Genomic DNA, 24,106 nt, shown 5'->3' on the forward strand with positions numbered 1-24,106 from the left:
GCGCCAGGGTTCCAGGTTCGATTCTGGCTTGGGTCACTGTCTGGTGAAGTCTGCACGTTCTCCCGTGTCTGTGTTTCCTCCGGGTGCTTTGGTTTCCTCCCACAAGTCCTGAAAGATGTGTTTGTTAGGTGAATTGGACATTCTGAATGTTCCTTCAGTGTACCTGAACGGGCGCCGTAGTGTGGCAACTAGGGGCTTTTCACAGTAACTTCATTGCAGTGTTAATGTAAACCTACTTTTGACAATAATTAAGATTATTAGATTCTCCAAATAAATCTACTGGGTTTAGCCCATTTGAAATAGTTTATGACCATAAATACAGGGTCCATTAAAGAGAAGATTCCAAAACCAAAAGATGAATCCTGAATGTTGGATTACATGACCAAATTTCTGGAAAGACTCATGGGAGCTTGTCAGATAGCTCAAGGGCACATAAAGGTTTCAGGAGCGAGATTGAATTCATTAATATGGGTGACAGGATCAAAGAATGAAAATGAAATGAAAATGAAAAAATTAAAATCGCTTATTGTCACGAGTAGGCTTCAATTAAGTTACTGTGAAAAGCCCCTAGTTGCCACATTCCGGCGCCTGTCCGGGGAGGCTGGTACGGGAATTGAACCGTGCTGCTGGCCTACTTGGTCTGCTTTAAAAGCCAGCGATTTAGCTCAGTGAGCGAAACCAGCCCCATCTTCCATTTCACAGCGCCGCTAAAGGGACAGAATCATGTTGAAGGTAAAATTATTGAATTACATTTCTGTTTCAGGAAATGCCAAAGTATGCCACATTGTCATAAAGATGGGCTGAGATTGTTAGAAGGTTCCTTTGTTTAATTTATCTGGATGTTGCTCACAGAAGGTAGTTGCAATTTTGTACAGGTGTAGACTGCAGCTCACTGAGCTGGGAGAGCCAAGAGAAATAAATGTTAATCAGACCTACATCTTCAGCAGAAAAAACATTAACAATGTTGTTCACTGTGTGTAATATGAGTGAGGTTCAAGCTCGGTTTGAAAATAGTGAGGGGAAAAATAAGTTGTAAGATTTGCCTTGCTCGAATCTAGTGGAATAAATCTGCAGTGGTTCTCATAGAGCCTTGTGGCAGAAATTAATTTGTAGTTATTTTGGAAGCAGCCAACTTGGATCAGGCTGCATCAAAACATCTACCAAGAGCTGTGAGACCAACATCTGCACAGAAGCTTTTGGTGCACAGAACGTTATTAGGGACAAGGGTGTTACCAATGTTCAAATCCCCAAGTAAGAATGCAGTAAAGCCTAAGTTTAAACTGAGAAAATGTGAGATTTTGAAGAGAATTGGAGGATCACTTAGCCAGAAGCTAATAGAAGGATCCCTGTGAAATTTCATACTTTGAAAATTTGCTAGAACACTGAGGAGAAATAAATGTGAATTCCAGGGGGACAGTACTGTGGCAGACAATTGGATTGGTCTCAGGAAAAGTGAATGAATCTTCAAGATTCTTATAATGTCATATAATGTATGAGGGAACTCTTGCTGGAGAGCGGGGGTTGGCGCAAGTTAAAAATGGAACGGAGTTCCGAGCATAAGTCGTTATTATCTATAGTGTTAAATTAATATTGCTTGCTATATTAAATTTGTATACAAGGATAAAGAACAGCATAGCACAGGAACAGGCCCTTTGGCCCTCCAGACCTGCACCGATCTTGATGCCTGTCTAAACAAACCTGCACTTCTGGTGTCCGTATCCCTTTATTCCCATCCTATTCATGTATTTGTCAAGATGCCTCTTAAACCTCATAGCTAATCACCGCCAAACCAGGCAACGTCCTGGTAAATCTCTTCGGTACCCTCTCCAAAGCTTCCACATCCTTCTGGTCGTGTGGTCACCAGAATTGTACGCAATATTCCAAGTGTGGCCTAACTAAAGTTCTTTACAGCTGCAACATGACTTGCTAATTTTTATACTCAAAGTCCCAACCGATGAATGTAAGCATGCCTTCTTGACCACCTTATCCACCTGCGTTGCCACTTTCAGTGATCTGTGGACATTACACCCAGATCTCTCTGCCTGTCAATACTCCTCTAAGGGTTCTGCCATTTATATTTCCCACCTATATTAGACCTTCCAAAATACATTAACTCACATTTGTCCGGATTAAACTCCATGTGCTATTTCTCCACCCAAGTCAACAACCGATCTGTATCCTCTGACAATTCTCATCACTATCCGCAACTCCACCAACCTTTGTGTCGTCCGCAAATTTACATTTTCCTCCAAAGTTTTTTATACGACAAACAGCAGAGGTACCAGAACTGATCCCTGTGGAACACCACTAGTCAGAGGCCTCCATTTGGAAAAGCGCCCTTTCACTGCTACCATTCGCCTTCTATGACCGAGCCAGTTCTGTATCCATCTTGCCTGCTCACCTCTAATCCCGTGTGATTTCATCTTTTGTACCAGTCTGCCATGTTAGACCTTATCAAAGGCTTTACTGAAGTCCATGCAGACAAATTTCACTGCCCTTTCTTCATCAATCATCTTTGTCACTTCTTCACAAAACCATGCTGCCTCTTGCTAATAGGTCCATTTGTGGGAGTAAATCCTGTCCTGTAGAATTCTCTCCAATAATTTCCCTACCACTGACGTAAGGCTCACTGGCCTGTAATTTCCTGGATTATCCTCGCGACCCTTCTTAAACAAAGGGAAAACGTTGGCTACTCTGCAGTCTTCTGGGACCTCACATGGAGCCAATGAGGAAAAAAATAGAATCCCTACAGTACAGAAAGAGACCATTCGGCCCATCGAGTGCACCAACCTTTTGAAAGACCGCTCTACCCAGTCACTATCCCCTGCCCTGTAACCTGACCCTAAGTGGCAATTTACCATGTCCAATCCAACTACCTTGCACATCTTTGGACTGGGAGAAAACCAGGGCACCTGGAGGAAACCCATGCAGACACGGGAGAAAGTGCAATCTCCACACAGTCACCCACGGTGGGAATTGATCCTGGGTATCTGGCGCTGTAAGGTAGCAGTGCTAATGACTGCGCTATCGTGCCGTCCCAGCAATTTTCTCCCTTGCCTCCCCCAGTATTCTGGGGTAGATCCCATCAGATCCTGGGGCCTATCTACCTCAATGTTTTTTAAGACACCGAACACTTCCAGACTATCTACACACCCTTCCATAGACTCATCATTCACCAAGTCCTTCTCTTTGGTGAATACTCATTTAGTAGCTCATCTATTTCCTCTGGCTCCACCCATAGATTTCCTCCTCTGTTCGTGAGTAGGCCAACCTTTCCCTGGCTACCCTCTTGCTCTTTATATTCAGGTAAAAAAACCTTGGGATTCTCCTTAATCCTGTCTGCCAATAGCATTTCATTTCCCCTTGTAGCCCTCCTGACTCCTTGCTTAAGTTGTTTCCTACTTTCTTTTATTCCTCAAGGGCTTTTTCTGTTCCCAACCTTCTAACCCTTACAGATACTTCCGTTTTCTTTTTGACTTGGCTCACAATATCCTTCGTTATCGAAGGTTCCTGAAATTTACCATGTTTATCTTCATCCTCATAGGAACATGCCGGTTCTGAATTCTTATCAACTGACGTTTGAAAGACTCCCACATGTCAGATGTTGATTTGCCCTCAAACAGCCGCCCCCAATCTAAATTCTTCAGATCCTGCCTAATATTGTTAAAATTAGCCTTCCTCCAATTTAACAACTTCACCCAATGATTACTCTTATCCTTATCCACAAGTACCTTAAAACTTACTGAATAATGGTCACTGTTCCCGAAATGCTCCCCTACTGAAATTGTGATCACCTGGCTGGGCTCATTCCCCAATACCAGGCCCAGTAAGGCTCCTTCCCTAGTTGGACTATCTACATATTGTTTCAAGAAGCCTTCCTGGATGCTCCTTACAAATCCTGCCTCATCTGCGCCTCTAGTATTAAGTGAGGCTCAGTCAATAGAGGGGAAATTAAAATCACCCACCATAACACCGTGTCTCTTTTACGCCTTTCCAAAATAACTCTACATGTCTGCTCCTCTATCTCCCTTGGTTGTTGGGATGCCTGTAGTAAACCCCAACATTGTGACTGCATCCTTCATATTCCTGAGCTCTACCCATCTTGCCTCCCTCCGAGGTGTCCTTCCGCAGTACATCTTTGATATTCTCCTTAACCAGTAATGCAACTCCCTCACCCATTCTATCCCGCCGGAGGAATCTAAATCCTGGAACGTTACGCTGCCAATCCTGTCCTTCCCTTAACCAAGTCTCTAATAGCAACACCATCATAGTTCCAAGTACGAATCCAAACTCAAGGTCCATCTGCCTTACCTGTTATACATCTCGCATTGAAACAAATGGGCTTCAGACCACCAGTCCTATTGTGTTCAGCAATATCTCCCTGCCTACTCTTCCTCTTAGTCTTACTGGCCTTTGCACTAATTCCACCTCAGTTATTTCACCTGCTGACCTACAGTTCTGGCTTCCACCCCGTCATACTAGTTTAAACCCTCCCGAGCGACGCTAGCACAACTGGCAGCCAGGATATTTGTGCCCCTCCAGTTTAGATGCAACCCGTCATTCTTATACAGGTCCCACCTGCCCCCAAAGAGATCCCAATGATACAGATATCTGAAATTCTCCCTCCTACACCAGCTGTTTAGCCACATGCTTAGCTGCACTATCTTCCTATTTCTAGCCTGTCTGACACAGGGAGATTACATCCCTCGAGGTCCTGTTTTTTAATTTACTACCCAACTCCCTGAACCTTTCCTGCAGGACCTCATCACCCTTCGTGCCTATGTCAGTATTACGAATGTATACCAGGATCACTGGCTCTTCAGCCTTCTCCTTGCCTGTTCAGAGACATCCTGGACTCTGGTACCAGGGAAGCAACATGCAATTCAGGAGTTTCTTTCACGTCCACAGAAGTGCCTATCTGTGCCTTTGACTATAGAGAATAACTATTGCTCTTCTACGCTTTGTCCCTCCTTGCTGAACAACAGGGCCAGCCATGGTGCTGCTGCTCTGGCTGCTGCTATTGTTTTCCCCTGATGCTCTCCCCCAACAGTATCAATAACAATATACTCATTAGCGAGGGGGACAGCCACAGAGGATTCCTGCACTGACTGCCTGCCCATTCTAGCGGTCACCGATCTATCTTCCTGCACCTTGGATGTAACCAAACCTCTAAAACTCCTGTCTATGACACTTTCTGCCACCTGCATGCTCCTAAGTGCATTAAAGTGCTACTTGCGGTCTGTGCGGAGCCGCAATTGTGTACACTTCTTGCAGAGGTAGTTGTACGGAACGTTGGAAGCTTCACGAACCTCCCACATCTCACGGGTGAAGCACCTCCCCTGTAATTGACATTTCTAGCACTAACTTTTAAATTAATTTAAAATAAATACTTATTAAATCGTTAATATATTAAGTTACAATTAACTGTATGGTTCCTAGCGCTAGTTTCTGTTCTGTGACATCACTTTTTCAGGTTTTTTTCCACCTGAGGTAAGTTACTTTATATACTCACCGCTTTCATACTCCATTCTCCGAGACTGCTCCCTGGTACTAGGCCGTGGATCCCCGGGGTAAGGTTTTTATACTCACCGCTCTGGTACTACATCCTCCGAGACTGCTCCCTGGAACTCGGCCGTGGATCCCCGAGGTACGGTTTTTATAGTCACCGCTCTGGTATTCCAAGACTGCTCCCTGGAACTAGGCCGCAGATCCCCAGGGTACGGTTTTTATACTCACCGCTCTGGTACTCCACCCTCCGATTGCTCCCTGGAACTAGGCTGTGGATCCCCGAGGTAAAGTTTTTACACTCACCGCGCTGAGACTATTCCCTGGAACAAGGCCGCGGATCCCCGTGGTAAGGTTTTTACACTCACCGCTCTGGTACTCCGCATTTTGAGACTTCTCTCTGGAACTAGGCTGCAGATCCTTGAGGTAAGGTTGTTATACTCACTGCTCTGGTACTCCGCCCCCCGAGACTGCTCTGTTGAACTAGCAAAACATACAATATGCAATAAAAAAAATTTTGTTTAAAAACGTGACACCTTGTGGTGTAGTTATGTCAGTTTATCAGAGGATATTTGGGTTTATCTTTAAATGTTGATGGTCCCTAACCGAATTGTAACATGGCACATAGTGATTCTATGAAAAAGTGTTCTGATATTTTTAACGTATTGTGTACATGGGGCGACTGATTTACAATGGCTAAATAAATCGAATACTATTTTTAGTACCCTAGCATGTTTATCAATATCTTGAGATGATAAGTTAGACCATAAGACATAGGAGTGGAAGTAAGGCCATTCGGCCCATCGAGTCCACTCCACCATTCAATCATGGTTGATTTCAACTCCATTTACCCGCTCTAATTTAGACTGTTTAGTTTGGTTCCCGGTGAGCACATTTCCACAGTACCAAATGAGCTACGTATTCGAAACCAACAGTTATTCATTCTGCAATACTACTCAAGGGCATTCAGCGTATATTGTGAAATAAAATTATCACTTTGGTGTGGCAAAGCAGACTTTTCAGTTGATGTGCATTGTGGAAACAATATAAAGTGTTTTTCTTGTCAACTTTTGATCTACATGTGGCAGATTCTATGAAATACGTCAAGCACAATTACTTGCCATGGCCTAACCACTCATGCCCATCCTAGAAAGTCTGCAGCAATAGTCTATCAGCCTCATTTTGAGAATCATTGGCTAACATGTTAAATATAACATTGCAATAACTGAAAAATATGATACCGAACCAGTCTCCTACCTTCCTGGACACTGATACCTGCCACCTCCAAAAGCCATAAAGCCATCCAAAAAGACATGTTTTTCTATATCTGCCTTCTTCCACCGGTCCTGCAAGAAAATAAAATTTTTCTGCATTATCATTGGGGAAATAAAACAAAGGTGCGCACCAAACCATGGAAAGGAGGTGGGGAAAACTGTAAATAACATTTAACAAATAGATTAGATAAAGAGTAAATGGGAATGATAGTCTATAGCACACCAAACAGGGATTATTAGGAGTATTCATGGATAGTTTGCTGATACTGTACAGCTATGGTAGCAGTAAAGAAAGCAAACACGATCTTAAGCAAAATAATTGGATATAAATTCCCAGGAAATAATTCCCTGTATAAAACACTCCGTTTTGTATTAATGTGAAAATATTAAAGTGGTACTGTGAAGCATTTCTGCCACACATATCCAAAGATAATCAGCGATAAAATGCTCTCACTCAAATATACTCACGGGAAGAAACTTTTCCGGTTCAGGGAAATGCTTGGGATTCCTGTGCGCCCAGTAAATTGACAACATGAGCATGTCTCCAGGCGGAACAATGTAATTCTAGAGGGAGAAGACTTTACAGTTACATAATTCCTAAAGATTTGCAGGTGCAAATATTTTTGAAAATATCTTTTTATACTTTGTATTTTCTTCCTTTGCTCTCCTAAAGGCATTTAATCAGCACAAGAGCTCCGCCGTTCAATAAGACCATGCATGGCTGATCTAATTTTAACTTTAACCCCACATTCCTGCCTTTCCCCGAAAACCTTTCACCCCCCTCGTGGTGGGTTATGGTTGCATTGATGCTGGCTACCACCCCGTATCTCACCAAACTGACTGTTATGCAGTGTGAGGATTGTCATAAGGATATTCAACCGCAGAAGCTTCATGGCTAAGCCTGATATGTTTCCCAGCCAAATTCTATTTTAGCTTACTTCCTGAAGGATTCATTCTATGGCCAATAAAAACAGTCTGATTGACTTTCCCCTTACAATTCCAAGGATGAAGAGGCCAAGGTACCATCACAATGATTGAAATCAGCTATTTAAGCAAAGAGGGGACGATCTTATATTAAAGTTCCTTTATCGCGACGAGCAGCTCCTCACTTGACGATTCACTGAACCATCAGGGTCACTTCTGCATATATTGTTTTAGAATATGCAAACACGCAATTTGCACTTGTGACATCCGCTGTATTGTGCACATCTGAGATATTCCAGCTCTATTTCTTTTGAATGAGTGATGGATTTCCTCACCCATGCAATTTGATTGTCACAAAAAACAAAAATGGAGGAATGACTTGTGTGACAAAATGTTTGTCTGACTAGTTCCCTTTTAAATCTAGAAACAAAACATCAGAGGATGAAGTTACCACTCTGGAAATCAGGCAGACGGGCAGCCAAGATTCCATTGCCTTATTGCAAGTTCCGATTTTAACTTGCAGAGCTGAGGCAAGAAAACCAAAATGGTCAGTGGTTTGTATTGAAAAAAAAACATTGCCTGTGAGGCCCAAAGGAACTCTCCTGCTCACCTGGGCTCGATAAGGAAAGTTTTGGCTTCACCTTCCCCGGCTTATTTTCTCTTATCTATTCGCAAGCCTCTCCTGACCCATTCCAACAATTTACCTGGATGCTTGGTCGTTGGGCCGCTTTCCAAGCTCCTGCCACTTAACATTGGCTTCAGACAGCGGACTGTTGGTATCTGCACAGATGAGGCAGGGGAATTAAAGTCTCCCATGCCCCACACTACCAAAGGGATGTTTGAATAACATCTGCCCCCAAGTTAAAATCAGGCCAAAGAAGTTTACATTCAGCTGCGGTAAGAGACAAGCAAATCAATGTCCAAATTATGCAAACGTGAGGTCAATTCAAACGGGTTTTTGAAACTGGGCCCGTGGGAGGGTGAAGGTACTTCTGAACAAACACATTCTTGATTGTTTGACTTATCAAGTTAAATTTTAACAGCCAACTATTTTTGAATTTGAATGTCAGTGATGACAATCCATTCAAATCATGGTAACTAGCAGAAGGATACACTTGTTCATCTGTTCATTAAGTTCAGATGATAGAATATAGTTTAACTAATTAGAGCCTTAACAGGAATATATTCTCCAGACAAGCTCTTTCTCATAGATAGATTGAAAGAAAGAAAAGGGTTTTCTATATAAAAGTTCCCGGTATGAGAGAATTCATGATCAGTAGATTGCAACTCTTCTATTATCTATTTCCCAGTTAAAATTTTAGATATTGTATATTTTGCTATGAATACATATAATTTAATTATCATTCCTAGATTATTTCCTTGTCAATTGTTGAATAAATTTTTATCTTCTACCCAGGTTAAAACACACTCTTTTTTAAAGACTGGAGAGCGAGATTCTGTGGAAATATAAACTAAATTCCAATAAGGTAAAAATAATCATGAGACTAAGGTACACTGATCCTTATTCCAGGCACAAACTGAAAAGTATATCTCCAGTTACGATGGACAGTCTCGAAGGTACACAGCATTTCAATTTGCCCGTTAGGGTGATCGAAGACAGAAGAGCTAAAACCACCCAGAGCAAAAAAAAGAGTTTAAACTTAGTATTTTCTTTATTTTATTCAAAACTAACAGGGTATCAATTTAGAGAAGTGAGGTATTTATTTTAAAATCCAAAACAAGAAAGCATCAAGTGGGAAGATGCCACTTGATCCATCTGGAATGTTCCTTCCACGATTCACGGGCGGAATTATCCGCAAGGCCCGACGCCGTTGTGAAACCCGGAGAGGTTCACGACGGCGTCGGAGGCCGCTCTTGGCCCCCTTTTCTCCCCCCCCCGGGGGCTAGGAGGGCCGTGCCGTAAATCTTGGTCGCCGGGACTTGTCGCTGGCGTCAAAGCCCGGCGCGCCGAGAATGACGCGGCCGGCGCGCCTAATGACGTCAGCCGCGCATGCGCAGGTTGGCCTGCTCCAACCCGCGCATGCACGGCTGACATCACGCCGGCTGATGGCTCAAACCCGCGCATGCATGGTTGCCGTCTTCCCCTCCGCTGCCCCGCAAGACGTGGTGGCTTGATCCTGCGGGGCGGCGGAGGGGAAAGAGTGCGTCCCTTTGAGACGCTGGCCCGACGATCGGTGGGCACCGATCGCGGGTCAGTCCCCTCCCGAACACGGTCGTGGTGCTCACTCCCCTCTCCGCACCCCACAAGCCACAAAACAGCTGCTGGCGCCATGTTCATGCCGGCAGCGACCAGGTATGGTTGCCGCCGGCGTGAACCGGTCGGGAACGGCAGGCCGCTCGGCCCATCCGGGTGGGAGAATCGCGGGCCGCCGTGAAAAACGACGGGCCATGATTCTACGAGCGGCATGTCGCAGAATGCGACACGCCATTTGGGGGGGGGGGGGGGGGAGAATCGCGGGGGTTGCCAGAGCGGCCCTCCCACGATTCTCCCACCCGGCGTGGGAGCGGAGAATCGCGGCCATTATATTAATATTTTTTATCATGGAGCCGAACCCATATGTTTACTTTCCTGAGCACAAATTATATATTGTGTAATTCTCACATCACTAAGATCTTATCCTGTACTACAGTCCATCAGACAAATATCCTTCACTATCCCCAAACCACAGGGACCATGACACCCCATGGATTAGTTGATAAATTCTATACCAAGAAAGCCCTTCACGAAATGATCTCTGCGCCTCATATGTTTGCCTGGCTGGTTTAGCACACTGGGCTAAATCGGTGGCTTTGAAAGCAGACCAAGGCAGGCCAGCAGCACGGTTCAATTCCCGTGCCAGCCTCCCCGAACAGGCGCCGGAATGTGGCGACTAGGGGCTTTTCACAGTAACTTAATTGAAGCCTACTTGTGACAATAAGCGATTTTCATTTTCATTTAATTTCTATACTTAGCCCAGTAAGTCCAGTAACTGCCAATCCCTTTCCCAATCTGATATTTATCCAGTTTATAAAAGAGTTAATCATTTCAGTTGCTCTTTTAATAACTTAGTACCTTTCCTTTTCTGCCTAGAATTCTAGGCTTGGGAATCGAGGGCATCCAGAGAGAATCAGGAAACAAAATTCTCTCCGGAGAGATCCCGTTTCACAATTCTCCATGCCCCTCACCGGCGATATCTCAAGGTTTACACCCGCAAAGGGCAAGAACATAATTTTAATATTTCTGAACACATATGAATGAAATTATCCAGCAGCCCCCTTAACCACATGATACCCCCTCACTGAATATTCAAACAACGCCGAAGTGATTAAAACAGGTTTTTAAAAATGAGATTCAGTGAGAGGATTCCCCCCCCCCCCCCCCCCTCCAGGGATGCAAAAGGGGTATCCGAGAGGGAGAATGACATGCCCAGGCAATGCCCAGGCTCCTCCATGGCACAGGTTGGCACTGCCATGTTAGCACTGTCAGATTGTCACCCCTGGCAGTGCCAACCTGTGCTAACGGACAGTGCCAGGTGTGCCTTCTGGGATGCCACATCGGGGAGGATTTCTTATTATGTGTCATGAGGGGAGAAGAGCACCGTACCGTGGGCAGCACGGTAGCATTGTGGATAGCACAATCGCTTCACAGCTCCAGGGTCCCAGGTTCGATTCCCGGCTTGGGTCACTGTCTGTGCGGAGTCTGCACATCCTCCCCGTGTGTGCATGGGTTTCCTCCGGGTGCTCCGGTTTCCTCCCACAGTCCAAAGATGTGCATGTAAGGTGGATTGGCCACGATAAATTGTCCTTAGTGTCCAAAATTGCCCTTAGTGTTGGATGGGGTTACTGGGTTATGGGGATAGGGTGGAGGTGTTAACCTTGGGTAGGGTGCTCTTTCCAGGAGCCGGTGCAGACTCAATGGGCTGAATGGCCTCCTTCTGCACTGTAAATTCTATGTAAGAGTGCCGAGACCATTGAGGGGGTAACTTGCAGGCACAGGGGATGCATTGGGCAGTGAGGGGGGGGGGGGGGGTTGCGGGCATGAGGGAGGAGTGGTGAGTGAAACGGGAACCTGCAGGCATGGGGGTGGATGGCAGTAATGGGGGGAACCTGCATGCATGGGGGGGGGAGACGGCAGTGAGGTGGGGAACTTGCAGGCATGAGGGGGCGGGCAGTGTGATAGGAAAAACGCCAATGATACCTCCGCGGTGGGGGGAGAGAGAGAGCCCCCCCCGCTGATTTTGTATGGTGGGAGTGGGGAATGCCTATGATTCCTCTAGTGGTGGTGGTTGTGGTGGCCTTTAAAGTTGGTGCCCTGATCCCCGTGGAACTGGCCTTGCCATCTATCTGTCCCCGCCAGATTGACGGCATAAACACCATCCTCTCTGATTTATTTTTTTACTCAATGAGGCTCAAGATCTACACTGCAAACTGGGCTGTGCTCTGGTGAGCTAAACACTGGTTTCCAGTCAGAGTTTGATACTTTGAAACTATATGGTAAGATTCTGCCCTAGATTTTTGACGCTGCATAAACAGCAGTTTCCTGTCAATCAAGTTCAAGAGGTCATGGCTGTTCTTTCCCTGTTTGCTTTCAAGCAGCCCATGCAATTTGTACCTTGGATGAAAGTAGCAACAACATAGATAACTCACTTTAATTTTTAAAGGCTGCACCACTTTTCTAGTTATAACTCCTGGAGCTCGTAAACGAATTGCCTCCAAAATGCAACATTTCAAGAATGGGAGCTTCTGTAGATCATGTTCTTCCAGTCTGATCTCTTTATTAGCTGAGGAAATTCAAACAAATTATGCAATACCTGCAGGTTTTTTTTCTTATTATCTCGCAGTAATATCACATACAGAATGCTATCAGCAGGTGAATCTATGAAAGTCAACCAAGTAGGCACTGATGGAAGTGCCTGTCTCTTTGTTGGGATGGGAAGGTAAGCAAGGGTTTGAAAATGTCACTAATTTGTTAGGCCCCTGCAACTGAGCAGTGCAACTAATGTGACAATTGAACAGTAACTACGCCAGTTGTATTACTGCTGAATTTATGTGATGTAATCTACTGCTCCGTATGTTTTGCACACATTTCAGTTTGGGTATTATAGATGTCTCATATTATAATGCAATTAATTTTATGCAAATATGTGGTCCCAATTAATAGATGATCAAGTAACGTATCGTATTTGAAACAGAAGCAACAATTTGCTTGATGAAAATTAGCAGTGACATGTTCTGCTGGTCAGCAAACAGCCTTGCCCTTTTCTCAAGGTGTTTTGAATTGGATCAATAATTTGTTACAATCAAGACTTGCGACACGTAGGTTACAATAAGATGTTGCAGTTAGAACTGTCAAGCAATTAGAAATGACTCCTAATTAATCTTGCATAATTGAATATTTATATCTGTTGATCCTAGTTTTATGTATTTATTTTCTTGTTCATCCTCCGAGGCAAAGATGACCATGTTCATCTCCTATAGTGTTTGTTGAGATTCGTAGGTAGCTGCTAAGCCCAAGCTGTACCCAGAAGGTTCTGCTGCAAATACAATAGGATATTGCAGACGATTGAGCTTTGCATGAGCTGTTTGCTTGGGATTTCCTCTGCTTGCATTTTTTTTTATCTGTTTCTGGTATGTGTTTGTTTTTTAAGGATTCTTGTTTATTTGATAGTACCAGGAGCAGCGATCCTAGATGGGTTTCTCCCAAGATTCAAAGTCAATATCAAAACTCCTAAATGAAGCCTTCAGGGTGTTCTGGCAATGCTTCCTTTTACTGACGTGAGAGTACTGCCCTAGACTCAAGCCCTCCAGAGAAGATTCACTTTGGGCATTTTGGCTATAGGACCAGCCCAACTCAGTTGTGACTGTCTCAACATGGTGTGGCACCTTTGCATGCCAACACGGGTGAGCACTCAGTGTCTGATATTCTGTCCAAGCCATCTGATCTTCAGAAGCTTCCAAAGGCAGCTCAAGTGAAAGTTGTTTATGTTCTTGGCATGACACTGCTACACAATCTAGGGCATGCATGCAAAGAGCAGTTTGTAGGCAGCATCATTGCTCTATAGACTTTCGGTTTGGAAGGCATACTTGTTCCTCTTTTTTTCCCCCAGACCGTTCAAAATCTATTGAAGGTCATACTTACTTTGGCAATTCTTGTAAATGTCTCATCATTATCAGCTCAAGAGAGCGTGCTGCTGATATAAATAATTATATCTACTGCTGACAGTTTCTGGCCATGGACTGAAACCTTGGGCTCAAGATAGGGTTCTCCTGAAGTAGGCTGGTACATTATACCAGCTTTCTTTATGCTGAACACAAGGCCAAAGTTGTTGCATGTATTGGAGAAAAAGTCTATGCTGCATTGCATCTCCAGCTAACGCAACTACTGCAGCCATCTCATTCAAGTTTGTTTTACTATTTATGCTGCTTATCACCACCCAAGAACAAACCAGCATTAATGACCTGCACTTGGGCAAGAAGGGTGCAATTTTAAAGTTTGCATGTGGTATTAAACTTGATAAAGTAGTAAATACTAAGCAGAATAGCAGAGTTCAGGAGCACATTAACAGCCTGGTCGACACGTGAAACAAGCAAAAATATGGGGCATGCAATTTTGATGGTTAGTTGTGGAGTAATGCACTTTGTGAAGATACAGCATAAAGGGTGCGACTTTGAGGGGGCGAGGTATGCATATTCGCAAATCTATGAAAGTGGCATGGCAGGTTGGAAAAACAGCTAATAAAGTTAAATGGATACTTGGTTTTGTACAGAGAACCACTGAATACAAAATCAAGAAAGCCGCGCGAAATCTTGCAGATCACTGATTTAGCCTAAACTGGATTATGGTGTATAGTTTTAGATGCCAGACCTGAGAAAGGATGGCAAGGCCTTAGAGTACGGAGGAGGTCTACCAAGATGATACCAGGATGAGGGCCTTCAGCTCTGTAAAGAGATTGGAGAAGGTGGGTTTGTGTTCCTCAGCACAGCGAAAGTTAAGGGAAGACTAAACAAAGGTATTCACATTTCTGAGGAGTTTGATCCCCTGGCAAGTGGGCTGATAACCAGAAGTCATAAATTTGAAATCATTGGCAGAAGAACGGGAATGGGAATGAAGCGGAATTTCACGACACTACCTGAAAGGCTTCTGGAATCAGGTTCCATGGGAACTTTAAACAGCAAATGGGCGTTTAATTAAAGGGAACTAATTTGTAGGGCTCGGGGGAGTTGTGGGTGTCTCTTTCATGGAGCTAACACAGGCATGATGGGCCAAATGGGTCCTTTTTGTTCTGTAAGATTCCATGACTCTATTCAAATCCAAAATCATCAAGAATCCCCCCCCCCCCCCCCCCCCCCCACCCCCGAATGTTTTTACTTGGCTTAAGACTGTGTGCCTATGTATAGAAATATATATATTATTAGTCTTCTCAACAATTTGCATCCATTTAACACCTTGAGCAAGTCACCTTTACTTTAGAGATCATGAACGTCAGGAAACCACTGTTCCACTGTTAGTAAAGGAAACTGTGGAACATCATAGGTCAGGACAATCTGCACCTTTGAAATCGGAATAATATTTTTGGAAAGTAGGCTTGACTTCTATGCATTGCATCTTATTGTCCATAATAACCAAAATGCTCTTATCCTCCACTCAAGTTTTCTTAAACAATAACGGGGTGTTCAGGGACTTCTACAGTAAGCTACGAGTTGGAACCCCCAGTCGGGGAGGGGACGAGACAGTTTCTGGAAGGTTGGAGTTCCCGAAGGTGGATGAGGAGTTGGTAGAGGGCATGGGGGCCCAATTGGGCTGGTAGAGTAGTGGAGGGGCTGGAGGTTGCGCAGTCGGGTAAGGCCCCAGGTCCGGACGGGTACCCTGTGGAATTCTACAAGAGATTCTCAGGGATATTGGTAAGGGTTTTCAATGAGGCAAAGGAGTTGGGAGTACTCCCCCCAACGTTGTCATAGGCTTCGATCCCACTCATACGGAAGCAAGATAAAGATCCGGAACAATGTGGGTCATATAGACCTAATTCCCTGCTTAATGTAGATGCCAAACTGTTGGCGAACATCTTGGCCTCGAGGACTGTGTGCCAGGGGTAATAGGGGAGGACCAGACGGGGTTCGTTAAAAGGAGGCACCTGGCAGCCAACATCAGGAGGTACTTAATGTGATCATGATGCCTCCAGAAGGACGGGAGGTAGAGGTGGTGGTGGCCCTCAATGCAGAGAAGGCCTTTGATCGAGTGAAGTGGGAATACCTATGGGAGGTCCTGGGGCGGTTTGGGTTTGGGCCGTGATTTGTAGACTGGGTCCGGTTGTTATATCAGGACTGGTGACGAACCGGGTGAGATCAGATTATTTTTGGTTACACCAGGGGACAAGTTAGGGGTGCCCACTTTCTCCACTGATGTTTGCCCTGGCTATAGAGTCATTGGCAATAGCACCGAGAATGTCAAGGGTGTGGCAGGGGATAGTACCCCTAGCACACGATAGCACAGGGTCTTGCTTTACGTGGATGATTTACTTTTATACATTTCAGACCCGCTGGGTGAATTGGAGGATCAATGGGAATACTAGAGGAATTCGGTCCGTTTTCAGGGTATAAATTGAACATTGGTAAGAGTGAGGTCTTTGCGATTCAGGCGAGGGACAGAAGAGGAGATTGGCTAAGATGCCGTTCAAGGTGGAGGGAGGGAGCTTTTGGTATTTGGGCATCCAGGTGGCGTGCGAGTGGGAGCAGCTGCACAAACTGAATCTGGGTCGGCTAGTCGAACAGATGAGGGGGGACTTTGAGAGGTGGGATGCGCTGCCGTTGTCATTGGCGGGGCGGGTTCAGACAGTGAAAATGAGGGTCCTCCCTAAGTTTTTGTTAATCTTTCAAAGACCCCCAATTTGTATCCCCAAGGCGGTCTTTAAAAAAGTAAATGCATTGATTTCGGGATTTGTTTGGGCGGGTAAAACCCTGTGGGTGAAGTAGGTGCTGCTGGAGCAGGGGCATGGGGGGGGGGGGGGGGGGGGCGGCTGTGCTGGCTCCACCAAATTTTATAAATTATTATTGGGCGGCGAATATTGCGATGGTCAGGAAGTAGGCAGTGGGGGAGGGGACGGTGCGGGAGCAGGTGGAGGTGGCCTCATGTAAAAACACGAGTTTGGGGGCACTGTTAACGGCACCTCTGCCATTCTCGCCGGCCAGGTACTCCACAGGGCCCACTTGTAGTGGCAGCCCTGAGGGTGTGGGCCATTGGAGGCAACATACAGGGTTGGAGGGGGTGTCGGTGTGGGCACCGATATGTGGTAACCACCGGTACGCTCTGGGGAGGCCTGGATGGGGGGTTCCGGAGGTGGAGCGGGCGGGGATCGAGATATTTGGAGCTCTTTTTACTGATGAGGGCTTCCCCAGTTTAGAGGAGCTGGACGAGGAGTTTGAGTTGCCAGTTGGGAATGGGTTCTGGTATCTGCAAGTGAGGGATTTTGTGCAGAGGCAGGTTTCGACCTTCCCATACCTGCCACACCAGGGGCTACAGGATAAGGTGGTGTCGAGAGTAGATGTAGGGGAGGGGAAGGTTTCAGAGATCTACAAAGAACTGATGGACTTGGAGGGAGCCCCTATAGGGGAGGTGAAGAGAAAGTGGGAAGAACTGGGTTGGGAGTTGGAGGCTGGATTATGGGAGGAGGCCCTGAGGCGCGTCAATACATCTTCGTTGTGTGCCAGTCTTAGCCTGATACAATTTAAGGTGGTCATAGGCCACACATGACAGTGGCCCGGATGAGCAGGTTCTTTGAGAGGGTTGAGGATAGGTGTGGGCGCTCTGCGGGGGGGTCCTGCAAACCAAGTCCATATGTTTTGGACATGTCCGAGGCTGAGGGGTTTCTGGCAGGAGTTTGCTGACGTCATGTCAGAAGTATTAAAGCTGGGGGTGGGGTAAACTCCAGAGGTGGTGATCTTTGGTTGTCAGAAGTTCCGGGACCCCAGGGGGTGAGATAGGCCGATGTCTTGGCCTTTGTCTCCCTGGTGGCCCGGAAACTGATCTTACTAGGCTGGAGGGACTCTGAATCCCTGAATTCGGGGGTATGAGTCAGTGACATGGCGGGGTTTCTCAAACTCGAGAAAATTAAATTTGCCGTAACAGGATTGCTGCATGTGGTTTTCCCGGAGCTGGCAGCCATTCATCGACTTCTTCAAGAAAAATTAGGCTGTCAGCAGGGGGTGGAGGCATGGTTGGGATGGGGGGGGAGGGGGTGGGGTATTGCGAGTAAGGGTGGGAGAAGCTGGTACTGCATGTGCAAAGCCTGCTGGCTGGGATTTGTTACTGGGGGGGGGGGGAGGGGGGGGGGGGGGGGTTGTTCTTGTTGAAACCTCATGTTTAAAATTGTTAACATTATAAATGCCTCAATAAAATATTTTCTAAAAAAAAAGTTTTCTTAAACGATACCTTGATCACCAAAGACAGAACAGAGTTCCTTCATAACAGTGTTGTAAACCAATGGGTTCGAAATAATAAATGCAAGAGTCCAGAATGTGATCTAGAAAAGAGAAACCGCAACAATGATACAAGACATTCACAATGGCCACTTTTGACAGCTCATGTACTGAAGTTGTGGAACATCTGGACTAAAGCACCTTTTATTAGGTTAAGGAGAAACAAACCAATTAATATATTTTTGGTCTACAATTAAAATTGAAAGCAGTGGCACTGAAGCCAGTGGGAATCAGGGGGAAACTTCTCCACTGGTTGGAGTCATATCCAGCACTAAGGAAGGTCGTTGTGGGTGTTGCAAGTCAATCATCTCAGTCCCAGGGCATTGCTGCAGGAGTTTTTCAGGATAGTGTCTGTCATAATATACATCCAGGTATATGATGGTGCACAGACAGGCAGTGATTGACACACAGGATGACCAGTGAACACACAGAACACAGCAGCCAATCACCAGACAGGACACGACCACTATAAAGCCAGAGGGCGCTAGTTTTCCCGCTCTCTCAGGATCCAGCCTCTGAGACAGTCAGAGCTCGTGAGCAGCAACTAGAACAAACACCATGTGGTAGTAAGGTAGTCTGGTCATGTTAGCCTCAGGTCTCCAGTCAAGTCAGCATAGTGTCAACCCACAGTTAATGTATGTATGATAGTTAAGAGTTAAATAAAATCGAGTTGCATTTCTTCAAGTGTTGGAAGCCTGTCTCTCTCACTGCTGCAGTAAACGCAGTCCTCGCAGACCCAGCTCACCCAACACATCAGAGTCCTCAGCCCAAACATCTACAACTGCTTCCTGCTTCATCAATGATCTTCCATTGTAAGATGAGAAGTGGGGGAGTTCACTGTGACCGACTCAAAGAGCACAACAACATTTTATGTTTTGAGACTTTTGCCGTAACAAAAAAGCCTAAAATTAACACCAACTAAACATTGCTTAGTAGGCAACTAATACACTGAACTACAGAAAATACATCCTGTCAGCTTTTAACACAATCAAAAATCCTATGTCACATGTATGCATTAAAGCATGGTCTCCGCAAAATTGCAATCATTACAGGAAGCTGTCCAAAATTATTCCCAGCTTCCAATGGGCTCACATCACCCTGTTTTGCTGTGTCATGGCATTCAGTGACTGTCGAAAGTCCTTTCCCTCAGTCTTGAAAAATAATGAACCAACCTCCAGCAGAGGCCAACACTGCTAGGGTGGCGACCACAGTGGAAGGTCTACAGCACGAGGTCAGCATCATGAGTGGTGGTGTCCAAGGCATGTTTCAGTCTGTGTCGACCACGGCTGGGGGCCTCAACAGCATGACCCAGTCACTGTGTGCCATTTCAGAAATGCAGGTGACATTGCCGAGACTCTCCAGACCATGTCCCAGTCACTGAGAGCATCACCGAGGCGTCAACACCATGGTGCAAACAATGGGGAGGTGCCAGGACCTGCTGAACCAGATGAAGCAGAGGCCACTGGAGCTCACTCCAGCTGCCCATCCATCCCATGGAGACCCCCAGGGCTCTACAGCAACCATCCTGGAGGATGGTGCGCTGGAAGCTGACCACTGCCGTCCACCAGAGAGATAACACCTCACCCGAATCCCCCCCTCCTGACATCGGCGAGTCTCAAGGGCAGTAGGCAGAACAGGATGGCCCTGCACTCCGGCTCTAGACCCCCCAGAGGACTTCTGCCAAGGGCATCAAAGGCCACAGGGCGTGAGAAGCTGCAGGCTGCCCCCACCTTAGATGTGCATCCTGTGTAGACAACTAGCCATACCGGCAGAGCACGAAAATTAATAGGATTGAGGGTTACTGAGCGGACATTGGAGGGGGTGGGAGGCACCATCTGTATCTAGGGACAACGCCCACCGCCCCCAGTCCACAGTGGTCCTACAACAAGGAGCCCCTGATGCAGACCATGTGCAGGCTGTGAGTGAAAGAGCGCTGTCAGCAGAAAGACAAGAGTCAGACTTTGGCATAGACTGAGGAGCAACAAAACTTACTTCACAACAGGTTAACACAATCATTTTCAAAGTGGGGGTCGCGACCCCTGGGTTGGTCATGGGCGGGTGTTGGGAGGGTCGCGGAACGATCCATTGCGGCTTTCCCGATGGCGGGAATTAACGTGGAACAGCCGCAGTGGCCGGCTTTAAAAATGCCGGCCGCGACCGGCTTTCAGAATGCGGGCACGCTGCACATGCGTGGCCACTCATCAATGTGCATGCCCAGAGCCCAGAGAGAAACACCGCCTCCTCCTGACATCAGCTCGCTGACCCAGGAGAAGATTATGTAAAACATTCTATGCAGTCTTGCTGCCTGAAGCAATGGCAGAGAGCAGGTCCCGCACCCCGAGCACCGACGTCACGTGCTCCGGGCACGATTGCGATTCCTCCATTTTGTCAGCAGCAAACAAGCAACAGGGCTGAAAAATGTAAAATGGATCATTTTGTAATAAGGAAGAGAGGGCCAGAGACACAAACAGACCAGAATCTCACAACTAAACCTCCTGGAGAGAGTGGCTCAGGAGAATCCACAGCAGGACAAAGCAGTGCTGATGTGAGCTCCAGGACCTCTGATGAATAACCCATACAGAAAGGTAACATTGGGGACTTCCGGTGGCGGCGATGTCCGAGTGAGCCGCACATTCGGTGGGCTCTCACTCCGGCCGGGCGGAACAGCTGATTCCCCGCGATAGCGGGACCACGGGGGCGGCAGAAAAGCTGCCGTGAAAGAAGAGGAGAGCGGGCTGCAGCAAATGGAAGTGTGGGAGGCCAGCAGGTGAGGAAGAAAGAGAGAGAGACGGAGGCAAGGAGGAAGCTGACCTGAAGGGTAAGATGGCGGACCCACGGACCTTCCTTCCTCCAGGACAAAGGGAAAAAAAAGTTTGGAGTTGCTGAGGAGGGACAGCTTGGACCCACTTCAGATGCCCAGGAGGGGAAAAATTTAAGGAGCTGGGCAAAGGAAAGCGGCAGCGAAGGCGCTGAGGAGCGGGCTGCGGCACATGGAACAGCGGGATTCCAGAAGGCAGAGAAGAAGGAGAAAAAGGGACAGAGACAAGGACCTGAAGAAAATTACCTGGGACCTAAGATGGCGGACACACGGACCCCGGACTCAGTAATCCAGCAGGCGCTGGATAACATGCTCCAGGTAATGAAGTCCAGTTTTGAAGCGCTGAAGCGGGACAGCTTGGACCCAATCCGGAAAGCGGTGGATCAGCTGAACCAGAGGCTGGACGCCCAGGATGTTAAAGTTAAGGAGCTGGGAGAGGCGGTGGAGGAGCAGGCGGATGCGCAAACGGTTGCAGCGCTAGAAGTGGACGGCCTGAAAGAGCGGCAGAGAAGACTGCTGGACAGAGTGGAGGAGCTGGAGAATAGAGTCCGCAGGAACAATCTGAGGATGGTCGGCCTCCCGGAGGGGGCGGAGGGAGCTGATGCTGCAGCGTTTGTAGCAGACCTGCTGAAGCAGCTGATGGGGGCCGAAGCCTTTCCGCGACCGCTGGAGCTGGAGGGGGCACACAGAGTGCAGGCAAGGCAGGGGCGGCCGGGCGGCCCCCCCCGCCTGATGGTGATTAGGTTCCACAGGTTCGTGGACAAGGAGCGGGTGCTGCAGTGGGCAAAGAGCGCCAGGAGCAGCACGTGGAACAACAGTGTTCTCCGCATTTATCAGGACCTAAGCCAGGAGGTGGCTCGGCGGAGAGCAGCCTTTAAGAATGTCAAGGAGGTGCTGTTCAAGAAGCACGTGAAGTTTGGTCTGCTGTTCCCAGCTCGGCTATGGGTCACGCACCAGGGTCAACACAACTACTTCTCCGAGCCCGAAGAAGCGATGGATTTTGTGAGGGACCTGGGGCTGGTCCCGAAAGGAGGCCCCAAGGACGCGAGTTAGGGCCCGAGGATTTCTGTGGGAAGGAACGCCGAATGTGCCTGGACTGCTGCTCAACGGTTTGCTGGGCCAAAGGGGCCAAGCGGAACATTTGAGACTCTTTCCTTTGTTCATGGACATTTATGTGCTTTTTCTCTTTTTTCTGTGGTTTTTTCTTTTTTTTTTCTCCTGTTTGGGCTTTTTGTGCAGCTCGCGGAAGACACTGGAACCGGCTTGCCCCAGTGGGGTGGGGAGGAGGACGGGGAAACAAGGGGAATGGGACAGGAAGGCGCCGGAGTGTTGAGTCACCGGGCTAGCAGATTGGCTAGTCAAGGAAGTCAGATGGGGGGGGAAGTTACAGCCAGTAGATGGCAGGGGTGGGGGTATCGGGGGATGGGGTTAGGGGAGGGGGGGGGTTCTTCTGCTGACGGGAGAGGGACTTGAAATAGGCACTGGAAAGGAGGTCGAGGGTGGAGGCAGCCAAAGGGCGGGCCAGGAATGGCGCGACGCACGGGTCAGGGGCCGGCCCGAGAAAGACTATGCTGACCGGCGGGGTGGGGGGGTGGGATGTGCCCCCCGACCAGGCTGATCACCTGGAACGTCAAGGGACTGAATGGGCCGGTTAAGAGGGCGCGGGTGTTCACGCACTTGCGGGCCCTGAGGGCGGACGTAATTATGTTGCAGGAGACACATCTGAAAGTGTCGGACCAGACCAGGCTAAGGAAGGGCTGGATTAGCCAGGTCTTCCACTCGGACTTGGACTCGAAGTCCAGAGGGGTGGCAATCATGATCAACAAGCGGGTGAAATTTGAGGCAGAGGGCATATCCGCAGACAGGGGGGGCAGATACCTGATGGTACGGGGCAGACTGGAGGGGAGAAGAGTGGTGCTGGTGAATATATATGCCCCGAACTGGGATGACGTGGACTTCATTAAAAGAGTGCTGGGGAAGATCCCGGACTTGGATTCTCGCAGGCTAATAATGGGAGGGGACTTTAACATGGTCCTTGACCCGACTTTGGATCGGTCGTGTCCCAGAACGGGTAGACTCTCAGCAATGGCAAGGGAGCTGAAAGGGTTTATGGAGCAAATGGGGGCAGTGGACCCCTGGAGAGAGGGACAGCCAACAGGAAGGGGCTACTCGTTTTACTCGCACGTCCATAAAGTATATTCCAGGATAGATTTCTTTGTAATAAGCAGGGACTGTATGGGGAGGTAAAGAACACGGAATACTCAGCAATTACCATTTCAGACCATGCCCCGCATTGGGTGGAGCTGCAGTTCGGGGGAGCGAGCTATCAACGCCCGCAATGGAGGCTAGATGTGGGACTGCTGTCGGAGGAGGGGATCTGCGAGAGGCTTCGGAAATGTATAAAAAATTACCTGCAGGTGAATGACACTGGGGAGGTCTCAGCGGCGACCGTGTGGGAGGCGCTAAAGGCAGTAGTGCGGGGGGAGCTGATTTCAATTGGGGCCCACAGAGCCAAGGCAGACCGGGCAGAGATGGATAGATTGGTCAGGGAAATGGGTCGGATAGATGAAGAGCACGCGGAGTCCCCGGGGGAGGTTTTACTCAGGGAGAGGCAGAGGCTACAGGCGGAACTGGGGGCACTATCCACGAGCAGGGCCGTGGAACAGCTTAGGAAGGCGAGGGGAGTGGTGTACGAGTATGGGGAAAAGGCTAGCAGACTGTTAGCGCAGCAACTTAGGAGGAGGGAGGCGGCCAGGGAAATAGGTAGAGTGAGGGACGAGGGGGGGGGGCGCAAAGTGGAGGATCCGGCAGAATTGAATAGGGTATTCCGGGACTTCTATCGTAAGCTGTATACTTCGGAGCCGCCGGAAGAACCGGAGGGGATGAAAAGGTTTCTGGACGGGTTAACATTCCCAACAGTTGGGGGGGGGGGGGGGGGGGGGGGGGGGGGGGCGAGTGGAAGAGCTGGGGGCCCCGATTAGAGTAGAGGAGGTATTGGGGGGCCTAAAGGCCATGCAGTCGGGGAAGTCCCCGGGGCCGGATGGATACCCAGTAGAGTTTTATAGGAAGTTCTCTGAGCTGGTGGGCCCGGTCTTGGCGAGGGTTTTCAATG

General features: G+C 47.7%; 1 protein-coding gene across 4 annotated transcripts in view; it reads right to left on the reverse strand.

Annotated features, from left to right (window-relative positions):
* The window catches only part of LOC119967401 (24-hydroxycholesterol 7-alpha-hydroxylase), a 63,792-nt gene that overhangs the window by 8,728 nt on the left and 30,958 nt on the right, over positions 1–24,106 (reverse strand). The window contains exons 7-11 of one of the 4 annotated variants that reach the window (XM_038799912.1): positions 18,130–18,220; positions 12,351–12,484; positions 7,248–7,343; positions 6,763–6,851; positions 5,874–5,988 (exon numbers count right to left, since the gene is read on the reverse strand). In XM_038799912.1, coding sequence (XP_038655840.1) covers positions 5,874–5,988; positions 6,763–6,851; positions 7,248–7,343; positions 12,351–12,484; positions 18,130–18,220 — 525 coding nt within the window. The remainder of the gene's footprint in view (positions 1–5,873; positions 5,989–6,762; positions 6,852–7,247; positions 7,344–12,350; positions 12,485–18,129; positions 18,221–24,106) is intronic. The other 3 variants (XM_038799914.1, XM_038799911.1, XM_038799913.1) reach the window with 3 other exon arrangements.

The sequence above is a fragment of the Scyliorhinus canicula genome, chromosome 6 (assembly GCF_902713615.1).
Source record: "Scyliorhinus canicula chromosome 6, sScyCan1.1, whole genome shotgun sequence".
NCBI classification, from domain to species: Eukaryota; Metazoa; Chordata; class Chondrichthyes; order Carcharhiniformes; family Scyliorhinidae; genus Scyliorhinus; species Scyliorhinus canicula.